General features: G+C 41.6%; 1 protein-coding gene across 1 annotated transcript in view; it reads right to left on the bottom strand.

The window, feature by feature from the left end:
* LOC128187618 (mucin-16-like) overlaps positions 1 to 16,541 on the bottom strand; it is a 33,171-nt gene extending 16,630 nt beyond the window's left edge. Inside the window, exons 1-3 of the mRNA XM_052858029.1 lie at positions 14,967 to 16,541; positions 6,985 to 11,566; positions 64 to 6,636 (exon numbers count right to left, since the gene is read on the bottom strand). Coding sequence (XP_052713989.1) covers positions 64 to 6,636; positions 6,985 to 11,547 — 11,136 coding nt within the window. The 5' untranslated portion in view covers positions 11,548 to 11,566; positions 14,967 to 16,541. The remainder of the gene's footprint in view (positions 1 to 63; positions 6,637 to 6,984; positions 11,567 to 14,966) is intronic.
* Positions 16,542 to 18,368: the final 1,827 nt, after the last annotated feature.

Here is an 18,368-nt window from a genome sequence, read left to right as displayed (position 1 = left end):
ACTTTCTGCGCTACTGGAAGATGTTGTTGAGGGCTGCTCAGAGGAAGTTTCAGACACTGACACCTGGCTGGTGGTACTTTGTTCAGTTGATAAGCTAGTTGAAGTAGTACTTTGTTCACTTGCTGGGCTAGAAGATGTGAAACTTGTTTCTAGGGTTGATGTGTCCGTCTGTGCACCTGATTGTGTGGTAACGGATTCTTCCGAAATGGTAGAGCTTGAAATAGATTGCGTAGAAGTAGTGGCTTCTGTGGTGGTCTCTGTCGACGAGCCTGCCAGTGATGATGTTTCAGGGGCAGTTGAAGTACTTTCTGTACCAGCACTTGCAGAGGTTTCAGTAGAGGTTCCTTCTGTAGAGACCGATGTGGCCACACTTGTACTCTCTTGACTTGTGAGTGTAGAAGTCAATGTTGTTGTTTCCTGCGATGTTGGCAATTGTGTACTTTGTTGTGTGGTCGACGAAGTTTCGCCAGTGGTTTCCGTTGAGCTTGTAACGGAAGAAGTTTCAGGTTGTGTTGCTGACGGCGTTGTTGTTTCTGCAGTCAAAGATTCAGTGCTTGTCTCGCTGGTGGTAGTGGTGTACGCAGCTGTACTTTCTGCGCTACTGGAAGATGTTGTTGAGGGCTGCTCAGAGGAAGTTTCAGACACTGACACCTGGCTGGTGGTACTTTGTTCAGTTGATAAGCTAGTTGAAGTAGTACTTTGTTCACTTGCTGGGCTAGTAGATGTGAAACTTGTTTCCAGGGTTGTTGTGTCCGTCTGTGCACCTGATTGTGGGGTAGTGGATTCTTCCGAAATGGTAGAGCTTGAAATAGATTGCGTAGAAGTAGTGGCTTCTGTGGTGGTCTCTGTCGACGAGCCTGCCAGTGATGATGTTTCAGGAGCAGTTGAAGTACTTTCTGTACCAGCACTTGCAGAGGTTTCAGTAGAGGTTCCTTCTGTAGAGACCGATGTGGCCACACTTGTACTCTCTTGACTTGTGAGTGTAGAAGTCAATGTTGTTGTTTCCTGCGATGTTGGCAATTGTGTACTTTGTTGTGTGGTCGACGAAGTTTCGCCAGTGGTTTCCGTTGAGCTTGTAACGGAAGAAATTTCAGGTTGTGTTGCCGACGGCGTTGTTGTTTCTGCAGTCAAAGATTCAGTGCTTGTCTCGCTGGTGGTAGTGGTGTACGCAGCTGTACTTTCTGCGCTACTGGAAGATGTTGTTGAGGGCTGCTCAGAGGAAGTTTCAGACACTGACACCTGGCTGGTGGTACTTTGTTCAGTTAATAAGCTAGTTGAAGTAGTACTTTGTTCACTTGCTGGGCTAGTAGATGTGAAACTTGTTTCCAGGGTTGTTGTGTCCGTCTGTGCACCTGATTGTGTGGTAGTGGATTCTTCCGAAATGGTAGAGCTTAAAATGGATTGCGTAGAAGTAGTGGCTTCTGTGGTGGTCTCTGTCGACGAGCCTGCCAGTGATGATGTTTCAGGAGCAGTTGAAGTACTTTCTGTACCAGCACTTGCAGAGGTTTCAGTAGATGTTCCTTCTGTAGAGACCGATGTGGCCACACTTGTACTCTCTTGACTTGTGAGTGTAGAAGTCAATGTTGTTGTTTCCTGCGATGTTGGCAATTGTGTACTTTGTTGTGTGGTCGACGAAGTTTCGCCAGTGGTTTCCATTGAGCTTGTAACAGCAGAAGTTTCAGGCTGTGTTGCTGACGGCGTTGTTGTTTCTGCAGTCAAAGATTCAGTGCTTGTCTCGCTGGTGGTAGTTGTGTACGCAGCTGTACTTTCTGCGCTACTGGAAGATGTTGTTGAGGGCTGCTCAGAGGAAGTTTCAGACACTGACACCTGGCTGGTGGTACTTTGTTCAGTTGATAAGCTAGTTGAAGTAGTACTTTGTTGACTTGCTGGGCTAGTAGATGTGAAACTTGTTTCCAGGGTTATTGTGTCCGTCTGTGCACCTGATTGTGTGGTAGTGGATTCTTCCGAAATGGTAGAACTTGAAATAGATTGCGTAGAAGTAGTGGCTTCTGTGGTGGTCTCTGTCGACGAGCCTGCCAGTGATGATGTTTCAGGAGCAGTTGAAGTACTTTCTGTACCAGCACTTGCAGAGGTTTCAGTAGAGGTTCCTTCTGTAGAGACCGATGTGGCCACACTTGTACTCTCCTGACTTGTGAGTGTAGAAGTCAATGTTGTTGTTTCCTGCGATGTTGGCAATTGTGTACTTTGTTGTGTGGTCGACGAAGTTTCGCCAGTGGTTTCCGATGAGCTTGTAACGGAAGAAATTTCAGGTTGTGTTGCTGACGGCGTTGTTGTTTCTGCAGTGAAAGATTCAGTGGTTGTCTCGCTGGTGGTAGTGGTGTACGCAGCTGTACTTTCTGCGCTACTGGAAGATGTTGTTGAGGGCTGCTCAGAGGAAGTTTCAGACACTGACACCTGGCTGGTGGTACTTTGTTCAGTTGATAAGCTAGTTGAAGTAGTACTTTGTTCACTTGCTGGGCTAGTAGATGTGAAACTTGTTTCCAGGGTTGTTGTGTCCGTCTGTGCACCTGATTGTGGGGTAGTGGATTCTTCCGAAATGGTAGAGCTTGAAATAGATTGCGTAGAAGTAGTGGCTTCTGTGGTGGTCTCTGTCGACGAGCCTGCCAGTGATGATGTTTCAGGAGCAGTTGAAGTACTTTCTGTACCAGCACTTGCAGAGGTTTCAGTAGAGGTTCCTTCTGTAGAGACCGATGTGGCCACACTTGTACTCTCTTGACTTGTGAGTGTAGAAGTCAATGTTGTTGTTTCCTGCGATGTTGGCAATTGTGTACTTTGTTGTGTGGTCGACGAAGTTTCGCCAGTGGTTTCCGTTGAGCTTGTAACGGAAGAAGTTTCAGGTTGTGTTGCTGACGGCGTTGTTGTTTCTGCAGTCAAAGATTCAGTGCTTGTCTCGCTGGTGGTAGTGGTGTACGCAGCTGTACTTTCTGCGCTACTGGAAGATGTTGTTGAGGGCTGCTCAGAGGAAGTTTCAGACACTGACACCTGGCTGGTGGTACTTTGTTCAGTTGATAAGCTAGTTGAAGTAGTACTTTGTTCACTTGCTGGGCTAGTAGATGTGAAACTTGTTTCCAGGGTTGTTGTGTCCGTCTGTGCACCTGATTGTGGGGTAGTGGATTCTTCCGAAATGGTAGAGCTTGAAATAGATTGCGTAGAAGTAGTGGCTTCTGTGGTGGTCTCTGTCGACGAGCCTGCCAGTGATGATGTTTCAGGAGCAGTTGAAGTACTTTCTGTACCAGCACTTGCAGAGGTTTCAGTAGAGGTTCCTTCTGTAGAGACCGATGTGGCCACACTTGTACTCTCTTGACTTGTGAGTGTAGAAGTCAATGTTGTTGTTTCCTGCGATGTTGGCAATTGTGTACTTTGTTGTGTGGTCGACGAAGTTTCGCCAGTGGTTTCCGTTGAGCTTGTAACGGAAGAAATTTCAGGTTGTGTTGCCGACGGCGTTGTTGTTTCTGCAGTCAAAGATTCAGTGCTTGTCTCGCTGGTGGTAGTGGTGTACGCAGCTGTACTTTCTGCGCTACTGGAAGATGTTGTTGAGGGCTGCTCAGAGGAAGTTTCAGACACTGACACCTGGCTGGTGGTACTTTGTTCAGTTAATAAGCTAGTTGAAGTAGTACTTTGTTCACTTGCTGGGCTAGTAGATGTGAAACTTGTTTCCAGGGTTGTTGTGTCCGTCTGTGCACCTGATTGTGTGGTAGTGGATTCTTCCGAAATGGTAGAGCTTAAAATGGATTGCGTAGAAGTAGTGGCTTCTGTGGTGGTCTCTGTCGACGAGCCTGCCAGTGATGATGTTTCAGGAGCAGTTGAAGTACTTTCTGTACCAGCACTTGCAGAGGTTTCAGTAGATGTTCCTTCTGTAGAGACCGATGTGGCCACACTTGTACTCTCTTGACTTGTGAGTGTAGAAGTCAATGTTGTTGTTTCCTGCGATGTTGGCAATTGTGTACTTTGTTGTGTGGTCGACGAAGTTTCGCCAGTGGTTTCCATTGAGCTTGTAACAGCAGAAGTTTCAGGCTGTGTTGCTGACGGCGTTGTTGTTTCTGCAGTCAAAGATTCAGTGCTTGTCTCGCTGGTGGTAGTTGTGTACGCAGCTGTACTTTCTGCGCTACTGGAAGATGTTGTTGAGGGCTGCTCAGAGGAAGTTTCAGACACTGACACCTGGCTGGTGGTACTTTGTTCAGTTGATAAGCTAGTTGAAGTAGTACTTTGTTGACTTGCTGGGCTAGTAGATGTGAAACTTGTTTCCAGGGTTATTGTGTCCGTCTGTGCACCTGATTGTGTGGTAGTGGATTCTTCCGAAATGGTAGAACTTGAAATAGATTGCGTAGAAGTAGTGGCTTCTGTGGTGGTCTCTGTCGACGAGCCTGCCAGTGATGATGTTTCAGGAGCAGTTGAAGTACTTTCTGTACCAGCACTTGCAGAGGTTTCAGTAGAGGTTCCTTCTGTAGAGACCGATGTGGCCACACTTGTACTCTCCTGACTTGTGAGTGTAGAAGTCAATGTTGTTGTTTCCTGCGATGTTGGCAATTGTGTACTTTGTTGTGTGGTCGACGAAGTTTCGCCAGTGGTTTCCGATGAGCTTGTAACGGAAGAAATTTCAGGTTGTGTTGCTGACGGCGTTGTTGTTTCTGCAGTGAAAGATTCAGTGGTTGTCTCGCTGGTGGTAGTGGTGTACGCAGCTGTACTTTCTGCGCTACTGGAAGATGTTGTTGAGGGCTGCTCAGAGGAAGTTTCAGACACTGACACCTGGCTGGTGGTACTTTGTTCAGTTGATAAGCTAGTTGAAGTAGTACTTTGTTCACTTGCTGGGCTAGTAGATGTGAAACTTGTTTCCAGGGTTGTTGTGTCCGTCTGTGCACCTGATTGTGGGGTAGTGGATTCTTCCGAAATGGTAGAGCTTGAAATAGATTGCGTAGAAGTAGTGGCTTCTGTGGTGGTCTCTGTCGACGAGCCTGCCAGTGATGATGTTTCAGGAGCAGTTGAAGTACTTTCTGTACCAGCACTTGCAGAGGTTTCAGTAGAGGTTCCTTCTGTAGAGACCGATGTGGCCACACTTGTACTCTCTTGACTTGTGAGTGTAGAAGTCAATGTTGTTGTTTCCTGCGATGTTGGCAATTGTGTACTTTGTTGTGTGGTCGACGAAGTTTCGCCAGTGGTTTCCGTTGAGCTTGTAACGGAAGAAATTTCAGGTTGTGTTGCCGACGGCGTTGTTGTTTCTGCAGTCAAAGATTCAGTGCTTGTCTCGCTGGTGGTAGTGGTGTACGCAGCTGTACTTTCTGCGCTACTGGAAGATGTTGTTGAGGGCTGCTCAGAGGAAGTTTCAGACACTGACACCTGGCTGGTGGTACTTTGTTCAGTTAATAAGCTAGTTGAAGTAGTACTTTGTTCACTTGCTGGGCTAGTAGATGTGAAACTTGTTTCCAGGGTTGTTGTGTCCGTCTGTGCACCTGATTGTGTGGTAGTGGATTCTTCCGAAATGGTAGAGCTTAAAATGGATTGCGTAGAAGTAGTGGCTTCTGTGGTGGTCTCTGTCGACGAGCCTGCCAGTGATGATGTTTCAGGAGCAGTTGAAGTACTTTCTGTACCAGCACTTGCAGAGGTTTCAGTAGATGTTCCTTCTGTAGAGACCGATGTGGCCACACTTGTACTCTCTTGACTTGTGAGTGTAGAAGTCAATGTTGTTGTTTCCTGCGATGTTGGCAATTGTGTACTTTGTTGTGTGGTCGACGAAGTTTCGCCAGTGGTTTCCATTGAGCTTGTAACAGCAGAAGTTTCAGGCTGTGTTGCTGACGGCGTTGTTGTTTCTGCAGTCAAAGATTCAGTGCTTGTCTCGCTGGTGGTAGTTGTGTACGCAGCTGTACTTTCTGCGCTACTGGAAGATGTTGTTGAGGGCTGCTCAGAGGAAGTTTCAGACACTGACACCTGGCTGGTGGTACTTTGTTCAGTTGATAAGCTAGTTGAAGTAGTACTTTGTTGACTTGCTGGGCTAGTAGATGTGAAACTTGTTTCCAGGGTTATTGTGTCCGTCTGTGCACCTGATTGTGTGGTAGTGGATTCTTCCGAAATGGTAGAACTTGAAATAGATTGCGTAGAAGTAGTGGCTTCTGTGGTGGTCTCTGTCGACGAGCCTGCCAGTGATGATGTTTCAGGAGCAGTTGAAGTACTTTCTGTACCAGCACTTGCAGAGGTTTCAGTAGAGGTTCCTTCTGTAGAGACCGATGTGGCCACACTTGTACTCTCCTGACTTGTGAGTGTAGAAGTCAATGTTGTTGTTTCCTGCGATGTTGGCAATTGTGTACTTTGTTGTGTGGTCGACGAAGTTTCGCCAGTGGTTTCCGATGAGCTTGTAACAGAAGAAATTTCAGGTTGTGTTGCTGACGGCGTTGTTGTTTCTGCAGTGAAAGATTCAGTGGTTGTCTCGCTGGTGGTAGTGGTGTACGCAGCTGTACTTTCTGCGCTACTGAAAGATGTTGTTGAGGGCTGCTCAGAGGAAGTTTCAGACACTGACACCTGGCTGGTGGTACTTTGTTCAGTTGATAAGCTAGTTGAAGTAGTACTTTGTTCACTTGCTGGGCTAGTAGATGTGAAACTTGTTTCCAGGGTTGTTGTGTCCGTCTGTGCACCTGATTGTGTGGTAGTGGATTCTTCCGAAATGGTAGAGCTTGAAATAGATTGCGTAGAAGTAGTGGCTTCTATGGTAGTCTCTGTCAACGAGCCTGCCAGTGATGATGTTTCAGGAGCAGTTGAAGTACTTTCTGTACCAGCACTTGCAGAGGTTTCAGTAGAGGTTCCTTCTGTAGAGACCGATGTGGCCACACTTGTACTCTCCTGACTTGTGAGTGTAGAAGTCAATGTTGTTGTTTCCTGCGATGTTGGCAATTGTGTACTTTGTTGTGTGGTCGACGAAGTTTCGCCAGTGGTTTCCGTTGAGCTTGTAACGGAAGAAGTTTCAGGTTGTGTTGCTGACGGCGTTGTTGTTTCTGCAGTCAAAGATTCAGTGCTTGTCTCGCTGGTGGTAGTGGTGTACGCAGCTGTACTTTCTGCGCTACTGGAAGATGTTGTTGAGGGCTGCTCAGAGGAAGTTTCAGACACTGACACCTGGCTGGTGGTACTTTGTTCAGTTGATAAGCTAGTTGAAGTAGTACTTTGTTCACTTGCTGGGCTAGTAGATGCGAAACTTGTTTCGAGGGTTGTTGTGTCCGTCTGTGCACCTGATTGTGTGGTAGTGGATTCTTCCGAAATGGTAGAGCTTGAAATAGATTGCGTAGAAGTAGTGGCTTCTGTGGTGGTCTCTGTCGACGAGCCTGCCAGTGATGATGTTTCAGGAGCAGTTGAAGTACTTTCTGTACCAGCACTTGAAGAGGTTTCAGTAGAGGTTCCTTCTGTAGAGACCGATGTGGCCACACTTGTACTCTCTTGACTTGTGAGTGTAGAAGTCAATGTTGTTGTTTCCTGCGATGTTGGCAATTGTGTACTTTGTTGTGTGGTCGACGAAGTTTCGCCAGTGGTTTCCGTTGAGCTTGTAACGGAAGAAGTTTCAGGTTGTGTTGCTGACAGCGTTGTTGTTTTTGCAGTCAAAGATTCAGTGCTTGTCTCGCTCGTGGTAGAGGTGTACGCAGCTGTACTTTCTGCGCTACTGGAAGATGTTGTTGAGGGCTGCTCAGAGGAAGTTTCAGACACTGACACCTGGCTGGTGGTACTTTGTTCAGTTGATAAGCTAGTTGAAGTAGTACTTTGTTCACTTGCTGGGCTAGTAGATGTGAAACTTGTTTCCAGGGTTGTTGTGTCCGTCTGTGCACCTGATTGTGTGGTAGTGGATTCTTCCGAAATGGTAGAGCTTGAAATAGATTTCGTAGAAGTAGTGGCTTCTGTGGTAGTCTCTGTCGACGAGCCTGCCAGTGATGATGTTTCAGGAGCAGTTGAAGTACTTTCTGTACCAGCACTTGCAGAGGTTTCAGTAGAGGTTCCTTCTGTAGAGACCGATGTGGCCACACTTGTACTCTCCTGACTTGTGAGTGTAGAAGTCAATGTTGTTGTTTCCTGCGATGTTGGCAATTGTGTACTTTGTTGTGTGGTCGACGAAGTTTCGCCAGTGGTTTCCGTTGAGCTTGTAACGGAAGAAGTTTCAGGTTGTGTTGCTGACAGCGTTGTTGTTTCTGCAGTCAAAGATTCAGTGCTTGTCTCGCTAGTGGTAGTTGTGTATACAGCTGTACTTTCTGTGCTACTGGAATATGTTGTTGAGGGCTGCTCAGAGGAAGTTTCAGACACTGACACCTGGCTGGTGGTACTTTGTTCAGTTGATAAGCTAGTTGAAGTATTACTTTGTTCACTTGCTGGGCTAGTAGATGTAAAACTTGTTTCCAGGGTTGTTGTGTCCGTCTGTGCACCTGATTGTGTGGTAGTGGATTCTTCCGAAATGGTAGAGCTTGAAATAGATTGCGTAGAAGTAGTGGCTTCTGTGGTGGTTTCTGTCGATGAGCCTGCCAGTGATGATGTTTCAGGAGCAGTTGAAGTACTTTCTGTACTAGCACTCGCAGAGGTTTCAGTAGAGGTTCCTTCTGTAGAGACCGATGTGGCCACACTTGTACTCTCCTGACTTGTGAGTGTAGAAGTCAATGTTGTTGTTTCCTGCGGTGTTGGCAATTGTGTACTTTGTTGTGTGGTCGACGAAGTTTCGCCAGTGGTTTCCGTTGAGCTTGTAACGGAAGAAGTTTCAGGTTGTGTTGCTGACGGCGTTGTTGTTTCTGCAGTCAAAGATTCAGTGCTTGTCTCGCTGCTGGTAGTGGTGTATGCAGCTGTACTTTCTGCGCTACTGGAAGATGTTGTTGAGGGCTGCTCAGAGGAAGTTTCAGACACTGACACCTGGCTGGTGGTACTTTGTTCAGGTGATAAGCTAGTTGAAGTAGTTCTTTGTTCACTTGCTGGGCTAGTAGATGTGAAACTTGTTTCCAGGGTTGTTGTGTCCGTCTGTGCACCTGATTGTGTGGTAGTGGATTCTTCCGAAATGGTAGAGCTTGAAATAGATTGCGTAGAAGTAGTGGCTTCTGTGGTGGTCTCTGTCGACGAGCCTGCCAGTGATGATGTTTCAGGAGCAGTTGAATAACTTTCTGTACCAGCACTTGCAGAGGTTTCAGTAGAGGTTCCTTCTGTAGAGACCGATGTGGCCACACTTGTACTCTCCTGACTTGTGAGTGTAGAAGTCAATGTTGTTGTTTCCTGCGATGTTGGCAATTGTGTACTTTGTTGTGTGGTCGACGAAGTTTCGCCAGTGGTTTCCGTTGAGCTTGTAACGGAAGAAGTTTCAGGTTGTGTTGCTGACAGCGTTGTTGTTTCTGCAGTCAAAGATTCAGTGCTTGTCTCGCTGGTGGTAGTGGTGTATGCAGCTGTACTTTCTGCGCTACTGGAAGATGTTGTTGAAGGCTGCTCAGAGGAAGTTTTAGACACTGACAACTGGCTGGTGGTACTTTGTTCAGTTGATAAGTTAGTTGAAGTAGTACTTTGTTCACTTGCTGGGCTAGTAGATGTGAAACTTGTTTCCAGGGTTGTTGTGTCCGTCTGTGCACCTGATTGTGTGGTAGTGGATTCTTCCGAAATGGTAGAGCTTGAATTAGATTGCGTAGAACTAGTGGCTTCTGTGGTGGTCTCTGTCAACGAGCCTGCCAGTGATGATGTTTCAGGAGCAGTTGAATAACTTTCTGTACCAGCACTTGCAGAGGTTTCAGTAGAGGTTCCTTCTGTAGAGACCGATGTGGCCACACTTGTACTCTCCTGACTTGTGAGTGTAGAAGTCAATGTTGTTGTTTCCTGCGATGTTGGCAATTGTGTACTTTGTTGTGTGGTCGACGAAGTTTCGCCAGTGGTTTCCGTTGAGCTTGTAACGGAAGAAGTTTCAGGCTGTGTTGCTGACGGCGTTGTTGTTTCTGTAGTCATAGATTCAGTGCTTGTCTCGCTGGTGGTAGTGGTGTACGCAGCTGTTCTTTCTGCGCTACTGGAAGATGTTGTTGAGGGCTGCTCAGAGGAAGTTTCAGACACTGACACCTGGCTGGTGGTACTTTGTTCAGTTGATAAGCTAGCTGAAGTAGTACTGTCTTCACTTTCTGGGCTAGTAGATGTGAAACTTGTTTCCAGGGTTGTTGTGTCCGTCTGTGCACCTGATTGTGTTGTAGTGGATTCTTTCGAAATGGTAGAGCTTGAAATAGATTGCGTAGAACTAGTGGCTTCTGTGGTGGTCTCTGTCGACGCGCTTGCCAGTGATGATGTTTCAGGAGCAGTTGAATAACTTTCTGTACCAGCACTTGCAGAGGTTTCAGTAGAGGTTCCTTCTGTAGAGACCGATGTGGCCACACTTGTACTCTCCTGACTTGTGAGTGTAGAAGTCAATGTTGTTGTTTCCTGCGATGTTGGCAATTGTGTACTTTGTTGTATGGTCGACGAAGTTTCGCCAGTGGTTTCCGTTGAGCTTGTAACGGAAGAAGTTTCAAACTGTGTTGCTAACTGCGAGGATGTATCTTCAATCAAAGCTTCCGTGGTTTCATCAATGTTAGTAGTAGTGTACGCAACGGTACTGTCTGTGCTACTTGACGATGATTTTGAGGGCTGATCAGAGGAAGTTTCAGACGCTGACCCATCGCTGCTGCTTTTTTGTTCTGTTGATAAGCTAGCTGAAGTAGTACTTTGTTCACTTGATTGACTAGTAGATGTTAAACTTGTTTCCAGGGTTGTTGTGTCCGTCTGTGTACCTGATTGTGTGGTAGTGGATTCTTCCGAAATGGTAGAGCTTGAAATAGATTTCGTAGAAGTAGTGGCTTTTGTGGTGGTCTCTGTCGACAAGCCTGCCAGTGATGATGTTTCAGGAGGAGTTGAAGTACTTTCTGTACCAGTACCTGTACTTTGACTCGTTGTTTCCGAGTTTTCATTGGATGTTGTTTGCGAAATAAATGTTTCAGAAGTATCAACTTCCGATAGTGTTGTTAAAATTTGTGTTGACGATAAAACTTGTGTACTTGCTTGGAATGTTTTATCTTGAGCAATTGTAGATTCCTCTGTTGATGTTATTTGAGCAGGTTCTGTCACCGGTATCGAGTGCTCTAAGGTATTAACAGTTGATATTGCCGATGTTTCATCCGTCATTTGAGATGAACTGGAAGTTGATTCCATCCCAATTGATGAACTAACTTCTGAAAAACTTGTTGAACTTTCCACATAACTTTTGCTAGAGGTCTCTGTTTTATAAGATAATGTACTATCTGAAACGATTGTACTTGAATCCGAAGTGACTTCGGATGATTGTTGAACACTTTCGGTTGAGGAAATAACGTCGGATGTGACATTGTTTAATATTTGCCCCGCGTTGGCTGGCTCGGGAGTCTGTGTTGATCCTTGATCTGTGGCACCAGGATGAGTTGATGTCAAGGTTTGTGACTCTGTTGATGAAAGATCAGTGGACGAGGGGTATACTAGCTGAGGAAGAAGCAGGAGTACTAATACCACCAGGTTGACTGTCTTTCTTAAAACTGTTTTGTTCATCACTTTATTTTCATTGTGTCTGAAAATAAGATGACAAAAATAATCAATTGTAATAGTTGTAAGAAATAGTTTTTACTTGAATTATTTTTTTCTGTTCATAATGTTTGATACATCATTGATATCCTTGTATATTTTTGTGGTCTGCTTAAAAGTGAATTGGTTCGTGAGATTTTTTTATTTTACGTCGCGACTAAAGGTAAAAATAAATAAATGTTATCGTTATACAAATAGTTTACTATTCATAGTTCAAGGGGTTCATTATTTCTTGGGAACAAGGAACCAACCCGAGAAAATTAAGGTCCAATAAGTACTAATACTTTACTTTCACAACATGTTTTATAGTGATTTCTTAAAGCGCAGTGTATTAAGCATACGACCATTTCTTCTATTGTTTCATCTTAAAAATTTATGGGTTTTTTTTAATATAAAATTAATGTATACAAATGCAAGGGTTGTAAACTTCTTTGGTTGTAGATTGATTTTTTCATATAATGGTTAGCCTCAACTTTTTGATAACTATGATAGATAAATAAAAACTACCGGTTTTTCGAATGAAGTACATAGCCCAAAAGATATTAGAAAGTATTTTATATCGCAGTTAGTAATTAACAACGTACTTGGTACAGTGGTTTCGCTAAAAACAGAAAGTATTGAAGTCAAGTAAGCAATCACCCGATTCGCATTTTTAAGACTAAGTTAACACTCCTCAACTGTCCAACCATATTAGAACTTTGCAAAACGCATGGATAACAGTCAAACTACTCTTTACAATTTTTATCTATACATGTATTTTTATTTTTGTTTATTTTATGAAAAATATGAAATAACTTCTTTCGGTGATAATACTATTTTATAATTAATCGGGCATTAAAGAACTTAATGACTGTGATAGTGAACTAGTTTCTGTGCGCGTAGCAGAACCGCTTGAAACAACAGAACATCTGGCCTAATAAAGACAAAGTTTGTCATCATTGAACAATGTTTCTCTATTCTAGTTGTGTCACCACTGAACGCGACTCGGATATCAGTTAAATTCTAGATATTCTCTTAAAAGATTACCTATAAGCGTTCATGGGAATTTCAATACTGATTGTTTAAATCCTGGTGCCCCATAAGACGTTCGTGTGAGTTCTGTACATAAAACTGGCACACATGAAAAATTGTTATCGACGATAATGAAGAAAACAAAGTTTTGAAGATTTTTTTTCCTATTCTAATTTAATCAATTATGAATAAAGGGCGAGGCTGGTTGGTTTTGCTGACGAATCACTGGATAAGGAACAGGCAGGGTGGGATATCTTATCTGGGCAGCGAAACGGTTTTCAGGGGCTGTCCGGCGTGAAGTATGAGAAACTCTTAAAGAAAGCTTTACAGGTTTGGAAGTCTGATAAAACTGAATACTATCTGCGACTGAGAACTTCTGTACCTATTTATTGTTAAGGTCATTCAGATTAAAAATAATTTAAACTAATTAGAATTGCACTTCCATTATATAGGATCGACAACTTTAGGTGCATTGGTCTGTTAACCATTACCTAAAGACTTACAACGGTATTTCATGCAAGTAACTTGCACATGATGAATTTTTAAGAAGTTAGAGGTTTTTCTAACAAATTAATAAAACTCTGCGAAATAAAGCGCACGCCATTAAATGACGATTGTTGGAATTATCTGAGTAAACACGTCTTTAAACATTCTAATGAGTTCTTTAAACTAGATGTCAATGAGACCTTGTGAGTTCCCAAGCTCAGGTGTAAACTATTACTCTCCCTACAATGGGATAGAGCCTCCTCTATCTCTCTGTTCTACAGTCTCGGGGAGGCCATTACACTGGCACTGAGTACCAATGCTGTGTGTAAGCAAATTTAAGAATTAGTAAAAGTGTATTTTATCAAATGTTTGAATGCCTGGCTATAACAGAACTTTCATCAAAGGCTAGATAAGAAGAAAACTGAACGAGGTACTTGTAAATTAGAATATATAAAAATCATGGGTACCCACGAAGTCAGTTATACATGTATTGTATACATGATCTGTATCAACTTATTATAATATTCTTGTTATAACATTCTTTATAAAATACCTCGATTCAGCCAGGAAAAAAATAAAACTATATTTCGATGTTAAAATTAGTTTTTGAGAACTGTGTGTAGTAATATTGCATTGTTCATAATTATTACCAATGTTGTGGACTTTGTTCATCAGATCCAAAACAGACACCGCAGTGTGCTGAACTGTGACCTAATGTCCCATGTCATTACAACAAACGGGGGCGTGGATGCGGTCACCCGGGGACAGAGCAGACAAATGCCTACCCTGACACCCGCATGTCCTCTTTAATGGGTGGTTAATTGGGTAAACGCATCTAAACACTATTTGAACAAGAACCCAAACATCTTGTGTGCACACTTATATTCCCCACACCCAGTTTATTGAATTATCTGGTTAGCAATGTTTATTTGATAAATAAAGCAAAGTGCGTTCTTTCGTCATTTTTTTTTCTTACGTTATCGTTTCCTAATTGACTGTAATGCTTAAGGACTCTACTAGTGCGGTCTAAAATCTAATGATTTAAATGTTTTCCTAAACATGTCCTCTCCCAATCGCTGCACGTAAGCAATCAACCCAAAAAATTAAATCTTTAAGGCTCTCAGAAATTCCTATTGTCCATCCTTTGTCAGGAGTATTTTATCTAAAATTACAAGAGAACCGGCGTGTTTGATTTTTTTTTTCCCAGTGAATTGGAACAGATTTTCAGAGTTATTTAGTAATATACAGAAACTTAGAGAACTTAGTTTTAATGAAATTTTTATAATAATGTTATTATTAGTGCAAAGAAAGATTAAATGTTTTAAAATGAGTTTCGAATAAAAGTCCCAATCTAATATTGGACAACCTTTCCTAAGAGCGTTGGGATTTTAATATGTTTCACATTAATTCCCAAGCCTAATTATCTACATAGGTAAAGTAAAGTCCTGTACTGTTCATAACTGACCACACGTCAATTCACAGAAAATATGATCTTGAAATTAATCACAGGTTCTACCGAAAATTTGAGTACGGGGGGAGATATTCTTTTGTCATTTTATCGGCGATGTTTTCCTTCGTTCAATATGACAACTTTTAGTTACTGTTGACAGTATGATATAGGGGCTATTTGCAGGTGAACCAACAAAATGAAAGATTACGGTTTCATTCAAGCCACCCTTACAAAATCACGAGAAAATAATGTATATTCCTGCAATAATTTCTATATAAACTTTTGAAATTTGAACTAAAAATAAATAATTTATAATTTGGTTTTTGTAGAACAGTATGTAGGAATTAAAGTCTAAAACGGTTTTTATTTTTTTGCTGAAGTCTAAAATAAACCATTGTTGTTCATACAGAATATACTATAAGATGGTAAATTTTCTTACCCAGTATAAATATCTCCAAGTATATCCTCATTTCTTTTTTTATCAAATCGAAATCCGAAAACTAATTCACTAGAGCTTTGACTAAGCTCTCTCACCACTTGTTTAAAGTCCAAGACATTCTCACATGGTCTGATGTTAACGAAATGCGCGACGGAAAATCGTATTCATTTATTATCTTGATTCCACGTTTTCTGGCAATACCTTTTTGTTTGTTTGTTTGTTTATATTTAAAAGAATGTCATTTGTAATGTTACAATCTGCTCTTTAAATTCTAATTGTTTCGAAATAGAGCTGATAGTCAAGATATCCGAATTCTGAGCTACAGTCCAGGGATAGGCAGGGATCGAAGCAGTTACGTCACAGGCATCACCTTGGTTCCGTGTCAACATCAGGCAGGTACCCGCATCTTCATGCGTGTCATATTTCTCAACTATTTGTCTTATTTGTTTGAATTTGAACATCCACCTTTTTCATAATTAATCATCTTTTTTCAATAACTCTAAATTTACCGTAAAACAAATAATGGAATTCGCCTGAGTATCCGGTTCCATTAATGGCAAAATGAAATGCATCTTACCAGAGAGTAGATACCAATAATGTATTTTTTCTTTAAAATTCGATTGTAAAAAGAAACAAAGTCGATTTGCTGTTAATTTAAAATTCCAAGACGGACGGGTAAATATGATGCCAATGTGATATTTCGATCTTTGTTCCTAAAAGCAAACGATTTTAGACAGAGGCGTGTTTATTTTTATAAACTTTAAGTACACACAACTCAAACAATGGACATCAGGATACAGCTCATTTCTGTGATCATCGTTCTACACAACAGGGAATTATTGTACCAGATTTCTTTTGTGTTGTGATAAGTTTGTGTACACTGAATAGAAGATCTGTAGTACCTTAAACATCAGAGAGGGGAAACCGAGAGAAACAAGAGTGTATACTATGTGACATTTTTATCGGGCAAAAACAAATGTTTGTTCACCTTGATTACATTTATATCGAAGGCTAATGATTGTGATAAACGTAAGAATAATCAAAGTCTAAAAAACTTTTTTTCAAAAATGCTTTTTGAAGTTTTTTAGTTCTGGTATTCCAATTTCCTTTTTACCACTTTAGGAATAATTGAAATTGTGCAATAAAGATCTGTTGCTTTGACTTCCTATCTTATTAATGAAGGTACCTGCACAAAGTTTATCGTGGGTATTATACAAGAGGAGAACTGAAACTAAGTCCTTCCATTCACAGTCTAAGAACGTGAAAGCCATTCAAGAATGGGCAGGTCTCTCCCATTGGCAGCACCTGATCCGATTTGTTTTTTCCTCTGATAACCAACCCGCATCCACCCACATCGGAGTCAGCGAAACCCCTGACAGAACCAGAGATCGTACCTTGGGACCAGATGACTACTGAATTGTGATGTCTGAAAGAAGTTTGGGTGTTTCCTCGCTTAATTAATCAACTGACTGGGCATGTGTGTCCGTCAATGATAAAAACCATCACGTCCGCACCCAGACAAAAAATTAAGACGACGGAAAAACCACTGTGTTAAGAGCATTATTGCATCATGGTTACACCCGAAGTTTTTTTTCAGTGAACATTTATTTCTTCCCAGTTTTTCTTTTCTTTTTATTATGTAAATGACACGTGTTTGATCATTCATTCATTCAAGGTTTATTTAATGGTGATTTACATAAACCATGTTAGATTTTTATTTCAATAACGTTATACTAGTTGAGTAATGCAACCTTTGGCAATGACTGTATTAACTTCTGATATCGTTGAGAAGAAAGAAAAAGCAATTAATCACTTTCTCGGGTCAGTATATACTTACCTTAACTCTTGTCTGACATTCAAAATGCTCCTCTCCTTTCAGCACCGCTCCATTCAGTCGGCTATAACTGCATATACATCAAATCGTCGTTATGTAATTGACACATTGATTAATTTTGAAACTTATTTTAACTTTTTCTTTATGAGAAATTAATTTTATAATTGATGTATATGTGAAATTAATATAATCCAGCCTGTTTCCGCGAAACCAAAATGAAAGAGAAATTTGTTTATGGGTGTAATATTCTACCCTTAGATGGGATAAATTTCAAGAGAAAGAAGGTTTTTTTTTTTTAAAATGTCGGTATTTTAAATTGAATGAAATAATTTTTAACAAAGAACTTGATCTATAAATGGATCTTTTTGAATATGTTGGTAAAGACATGCGTAATTTTATAAAAAGAAAATAATTCTTTCACGAGATACAAGTGCGTTCTTGTCATGAGAAAATTTGATTGTTTACATGAACATGAATGACATTGCATCTAATCACTCAATCTGTTTAGGAACCCTCTTCTTTATCTACTGACCGGGGTCATATCGCATTAAAGATTCACAGAGAAGATTGCGTCTGATATTACCGTGTACCGTTAAGTCATCTGCATGCAAACAAACCAAGTTCTCAGAAATTTTCGAAATGAATGACAATCGTTATGTGTCGTTTAATTTTCAATTATTGTGTATATATATTCATTTATGAGTCGGAAACTCGCCGGTGTTTCTGTCATAAAGGTGTTTAAGGATTTCTCAACACCTTTCTTTGTAATCATACCTATATCTGGAAGTGTTTTAAGCTGACAGAAATCTGTTGATGTGTTTTAACAGCTTTGTCGTTTTAAATCGTCTGTCATGTCCTAAGATTTATCCAAATGATGTTAGGTATTTAAACAATGCAGTGCTCAACGCAGCCCTCGTTTGCTGACATCTAGGTCCCGACCCCTCTCACAAAAACCGTCAGATTAATCAGAGATGACGACCCAATGAGAGGGGTGTTTGATCTTCATCGGTAAACAATGCAACAGTACACAAAGCTGTGGGGCTGTGTTGGGTAGTACCGGTGACGTGTCGGGGACAACGAGCGTAAATGCACGAGATCGTGCAAGCTTCCTGCACCAACGTCTAAAGAATGCACCAAGGTCCATAAACAAATATCTTTAAATATCAATCGTTAAATATGTGATCGAATAGTCCGCTGTTCTGTGAAAAATCTTCAAACAGCGTAGAATGTTTGGCATCAAGTTATCTGTGGCCAATCAGCATGTTAAATCCCGTATTTCGAAAACAAAAGAGTACCTACCCCCCAAAAAACAACATTAAAAAATCGAGCCCATTGTGGCATCTCTTTCATGTTCCGAATTCCAATCACATTGTTACCTACTGTTCTCAAATTTTCAAACATCTAACGATAACACTGAACTATAAATATGATACTGTAAGTAATTGAGGGGTCTAGGCCAAGTTATTTTGGTGGGGTCGTGTTGTTGTTTTAAAACACATCTTTAGAGTACACATGTTTCTTTTTATTATTTAAACTCAACTATAGCAAATATTTACTGTACCTTGTGG

Source organism: Crassostrea angulata, chromosome 6 (assembly GCF_025612915.1).
Source record: "Crassostrea angulata isolate pt1a10 chromosome 6, ASM2561291v2, whole genome shotgun sequence".
Lineage (NCBI taxonomy): Eukaryota > Metazoa > Mollusca > Bivalvia > Ostreida > Ostreidae > Magallana > Magallana angulata.
The sequence above is the reverse complement of the archived record's forward strand: the minus strand, read 5'-3'. Positions and strand labels throughout refer to the sequence as shown.